Source organism: Ptychodera flava, chromosome 6 (assembly GCF_041260155.1).
Source record: "Ptychodera flava strain L36383 chromosome 6, AS_Pfla_20210202, whole genome shotgun sequence".
Taxonomy (NCBI): domain Eukaryota; kingdom Metazoa; phylum Hemichordata; class Enteropneusta; family Ptychoderidae; genus Ptychodera; species Ptychodera flava.
Window position 1 is genome coordinate 10,969,784 of NC_091933.1, and position 5,712 is coordinate 10,975,495.

At 39.1% G+C, this 5,712-nt stretch overlaps 1 protein-coding gene across 1 annotated transcript; it reads right to left on the bottom strand.

Annotated features, from left to right (window-relative positions):
- Positions 1 to 896: 896 nt before the first annotated feature.
- Positions 897 to 3,874, bottom strand: LOC139134265 (uncharacterized). Its single transcript, XM_070701170.1, has 3 exons — positions 3,484 to 3,874; positions 2,338 to 2,465; positions 897 to 1,666 (listed from the first exon to the last, which is right to left on the bottom strand). Exons 1-3 carry the CDS (start codon positions 3,803 to 3,805, stop codon positions 1,316 to 1,318), a joined length of 801 nt encoding a protein of 266 aa, XP_070557271.1. The 5' UTR covers positions 3,806 to 3,874; the 3' UTR covers positions 897 to 1,315.
- Positions 3,875 to 5,712: the final 1,838 nt, after the last annotated feature.

A 5,712-nucleotide genomic window follows, 5' to 3' on the forward strand; every position in this document is an offset into this window, starting at 1 on the left:
CAAATACTTGCAGTGTTTAAATTGCATGTAGTGCAAGTGTTCAAATGACAAATGCTAAGCACATGGAAGAAATGATTAATTCAGTGACCCTTGGTCTTCTAACAGAGTCTACCACACTTAAGGTAACCAAATAGTTTCCAATAACACTCCAAGTACAGTAAAAACCTTCATAATTCAACCAGAAAAAAAATTGAAATACTAGTAGTTCAATTATTTAAATTCAATTTTGCTGACAGTCAAATATAGTATTTTTAAATTGTAAAAATGCAAATCTTGCAGTGACTGACAAGATACTGGTGTCTGTTTATTCACTTTTGAGATTCAAATTTTTTTTGTGTTCTACTTTATTTGTATCTATCAGAGTTGAAAGTTATAATTGGGTAAGATACAAAATGTATCTAGGTACAAAGATGACAAAGTGGTCAAATTAGGAGACAAAAGCAGTGTTCAGTTCTTCATATGGTTAAAATGAAAGCGGAAATTAAATGTTTTCCAGAAACGGGTTGATGAATTAAAAGAGGGTTGAATTAATAGGGTTTTAACGGTACATCATGAAATTTAGGTTTAGGGGTGGACCATTTGATATCCTGGGGGGATTCTGTTAGATTTTTGAAAAAAAAAATTCCCAGCAAATGTCCATGAAAAAAAATCGGCCAGAGAAGGCCTGACAATAAAAGGCCTGAAGGGAGTGGGAAAATTAAGACCTGTTGATCAGGGTTAAAAAATCCGCTTCCTCATCAATCTTCGAGATCCCCCCCCCATATCAAATTGTCCCCCCCCTTAGTGTGGTGTATCAGCTGCAATTTCTGATTAAAGTGCAGACCAAAATTCATTGATCAACAACAAGGGGCTGACCATTTGGTATTCATTTGGTTAAAAGTAAACACAAAATTGTTCGTTTATTAGAAACTTTTATTGTTTACTAAAATCATGGTCTACATTGCTACAAGCTGGCAAACTATGTCTCTCCCCCACTCCCAAGGGGTGTACGCCCCCATAGAAAGGAATACAGATATGTGTTGCCAAGATGGGTCTATTTTTCTTGAAAATATCCCTAACCATAGTAACCATGGGTCAATGTTCCATCTGAAGAAAGCCAGAACACGGCTCAAATACACTTGAAATGCCAAAATGTTTCAGAAAAACAGTAGAAACAGCAGAAAAACGTACAATGACCCCCCTAAAAAAAACAAAAACAAAACAAAACAAAAAAACACACACACAAAAAAAAACAGGTTACTTTTGGACCTTAAACATCAGTCAATGTTTTGAACTCCGGCAGCAGACCCCTGTACGAAAAAGTCTCTCTGGCACACTAGTCACTAATTATTACATCCTCATCAGTTGCCTGTTCTGGTGTATTTGGCAGCCCTAACTCAGGTGAAGAGTTTCCTTCCTCATTGTTTGATCGCTTTGACGCGGACTCGGCAATGTCTCTATCAGACGAACGTTTAAACTGTAGAGCATCTGCTAGGCTGTCCATGCCTCGTACTGGGCCCATTGCTTCATTGATGTCATGGCGACAGTGAGGGCAGCTGGTGCATCGTATTACACATACATAACAACCGGTAATCATATTACATCCATGGCATATGTAAACTGGGAAAGTTACCTCCATCAAGCACACGATACATTGAAGGCTATTCCTGATCTGTGCTAAGGTATCCTGTAAAGAATAAGATCAGTTTCATTAGGTGTACAACTTTTCTTGGCTGGCAAATAAAAATTCATCTTGGGCTTTTATTGGAATCTTGGGATCAACAAATGTACAAAAACCTTGCAGTCTCACATTATCAACATTACTGTGTAGTGATTGTTGCAGCAATCTAGTGAATATTGCATTTGCTAAAATCCTTATGTAAAATATGACATCAAAACAGGTCCGATAATTGCTATCATACAAGGTGTAATGAATCACCAGGTCCAAGAAACAAATAGAAAATGACAATTACACAATGTAAAATAGGACCATCTTGAACCAGTTTCAGTGGTGGTACCAGGTGTCTGCAATGGAAAAGCGTACCCTGCTGGCATGCTACACCCATCAAGATTGGCCAAAATTGACATATTAAGTGTAATTTGGCTAAACCACCAAATTTAATACTGTTGTAAGTCAAGGCCATGAATACTGTCACTCTATGATCATTTGAGAAACAGACAAGTCATATTTCGAAACCACATCTCTGTATCTACCATGAGCGAACTAATCTACTTTCTGAGAATCCCTGTCTCACTAGCATAAAAAGTAGCATAAACAATGAAAGGGGCAGTTCCCTATCAAGGATCAATTTTGAAAGCGGTCAAGGTTTTAAGTGGCAAACATGGGTAAATACTTACACTAGAGCATTCATCTTCATCATTATATCTACTTGAGGTCCTTTTCCGTTTTACGCCGGATCTTAACTCCTCAAATTGTGATGCCTCTATTGCCTTTATCTTTCTAGGCGTTTTCCAAAACATAGGATCTAAAACAAACCAAAACAAAGAGCAGACCTATATTTACAAGTCAATCTGCAGAGAGACAATTGTTTTGACAAACATGCTAACTTCTACTTGTATACATTATCCACTTTCCTGTACGAACCAAACCGAAAGGAGACGCACATGACAAAATCAGCCTTAGTGACCTTTCCCTTTACTGAGGGGAGAGAATAAAACCTGTTCAACAGGCTAAACTAACACAATAATTTAAGACCATTTGACATTGCCCCCTCCCTCCCCCACATACAAGCTCACACACAGAAATCCTTACATGTGCAAATCAGCACCATCATTGATTTTTATCTTGTGACTGGCAACAAAGACTGATTGGTCTATATGTGGCTGAGATGGGGAGATGGGCACACGTATTCGGTGTGCTGTGTGATAATTGTGACAGTGTGGTTGAGGGCGCTTGATGGGCAATTATACAGCTACTTTGAAAAAAAGAATTATCTGACAAATGCTGCCAAGAATCCATACAAACTATATATAGTTTGAAGCTAATATTTGGCAACCCACCTGGACCCATTTTTGTGTCATTATTTACACAAGGAGTATGTGACAAAGTTCAAAAACCTTTCAAAAACATATTTTTCCCTGCTTCCACATCAACACTCTAAGGTATCTGACTGAAATTTATGTGGTTGAAAGAAGTTGTATTTTGCTTGAAAAACATGCCTCTTTTGCAGGGCCTTAGTCAATTGTTATGACAGAATGTTTTTTTTCAGCGATTTAGAATAAGTCTAAAATTCGACCGGAAATATCACAGGAATCTAGGCCAATTTTTGAAAGGGTATTTGAATTTCCTGTCAAGTGATCCTTGATTCCTCGTGTAAACAATGGATATGTCATAGACAGTTGTGTAGCTAAATATTTAAGCTTTCCAATTGGCATATGGTTGATAGGTGCTCCTATCAAATTATTAGTCAGATACCTTGTAGTTTGAAAGAGGCTGTTTTCTACCAACGATTCTTAAAGCTGTACCCTGCAATGTTGACTTACCTGCAGTAGATGGTCCATTGTAAATGGGAAAATTGTTGGTATCCAACAACTTCATTTCTATCCCTGTCTCCTCATAGATCTTGTTCTGTACGCCTTCCACTGTGCAGTCGTTATCCGTTAGTGTCAACACCAGCGGATAAATTTCCCGAGTTCTCTGTGAGTACTTTTGTGCCTCCTTGAGTTCAACTACCATGATAGATTTCCTATAGATCGGGTTTTTCTTTTGTACCTTGAAGCTGACGCCTGGTGGTGGTACATTTATTGGCCTTGGTTTGGACCATGGATTAGGTGACGACGTACGAGCAGGATGAGGTGACGTCATTGACGACTGCGGCTGGCAAGTTGCATGTTGACTAAAACCATCCCGACTGTGTTCCCAAAGAAACTTGGTCCTGTTGGATAAACATAAACGCTGCTTTATCAAAACAATAGAAATCAATGTGACCTGGACAGGCGGTGGGGGCGGCGGGGGGGGGGGGGAGGGGGTGTTTGGCAGTGAAGGGGTAAGATAATTTTAAAGCCAGCTTCACGTAGGAAATTTGACAATGCATGCGTATCAAATGAAATTCCTACGTTCTGTACCCTTTCGCTTAGCTACCTATCGGACAAAGTCCTATATTTACTTAAAAGCCGAACGTTTTTGAGTGTTTTAACGCATCTGACAGCTACAACTTGGCTGTGAGTGTGACGCCATTTTGATTTGTGGTCCTATAGTGTTCGGTACCGATCGGAATCAGTTGCGTATATACGCAACACGTTATCAATATTCGTACATCGGCCTATACAGTCAAGTGAACAACTTTACGTATCGCGATCGCGCTCACATTCATTCACGTACGGAAGCTGCGGTCAACCATGGAGGTAGAAGAAAATTGCTAGTATGGAGTCGAGATTTTTATGCGTTAAATTACTCGTTGTCTGTACGTACGTCTTCAGCGATTAAGAAATGACAAGCAAAAATTGAAAAGTAAGCCTAGTAAAACGTGATATTTTTTCGATCAAAAGAAACGTACACACATAATCAAGAATGCGACACCAAGTCTCTGGCAAAAAAAGTTTGAATTAAACAAATAAAATTTGTACATGTGTTTCCAGTAAGCCGCCGACCCTATACTCTCCATTGTTAAATATTTTGGGGGCAAACTGTACAAAATTCAAGAGTTTTTTTCCTATTCGGGGTTTCGCAACAAAAAATAAAATTTAAAAAATCGCCGACCCGGAACCAACCTACCCTATTTTTCGAAGGCTTTAAATTTTACAGGAAATATACTATGTTTTTTTTGTCCATAAGCCTAAGCCTAAAATTTCATAATCCTGTGCCATTTTGAAAATGAAATTAGCCGATTTTATTTCTTGAAAATGCACAATATGTCAAATTTTACACTACGTCGCTTACCGTTTTGAAATTGATACGACACTCCAGGCTGCATGTTTGAACTCTCGAGCCCGTCGCCGTAGACATTATATATCACGCCCGGTTGTAGTTCAGAAAACTTGCCGTTTTCGTCAGGGAAGTACAGCAGCACATTGGCTGCGTCTTCAAGATAGACACTTTCCCTTTTCAGCCTATACACCCTGGCAACATTTGTTGCCGTGAGGCCTTCCTTAGGGAAAGATTTTTGGTCACCACCGTATTTGAGGATGTATCTTACCCCATCCATGACGATACGTCTTCAGCCGCGGCAGACTCTAGTGTGGATTGGACGAAAGTAGTCCTGGTAGACCCTTATCTGCATATTCAATTTCACCAGTAACAGTCACTCATTGGCCGACACTAACGTAACAATAGCTCATTTGCATGCGTATGCGTTCTCTTACCCTTTCCTGTCATTCGCACATGTTTAAGTACGTGTTCCGGATCCAATTCCCAGTGTATATGTTTTCCCATCGGCGAACATAGAATAAATTTTTGCAACAATCTAAAGAGTCAATTTACATAACAAAAGCACGGGCTTGGAAATCGGTTGCGCTCGGGAGTGTTCTCATGAGCTATACAAAATTAAATCGAGAATATTAAGAAAGTCTCTTCCGTAAAAGGGTGCGGAACAAATTGTGTCATTTTATGGCCCAATTATCACCCAAAAAATTCTAACACAGCTGGACATATACAAAGATGCATTATTAAACATACTTAAAGGCAGTAAAAATACTGGTACACAAACGAAAATAAGACATTGTGAAAGAACCATTCTCGTAAACCTGCGCATTTGCATTAGTGGGGAAATTATA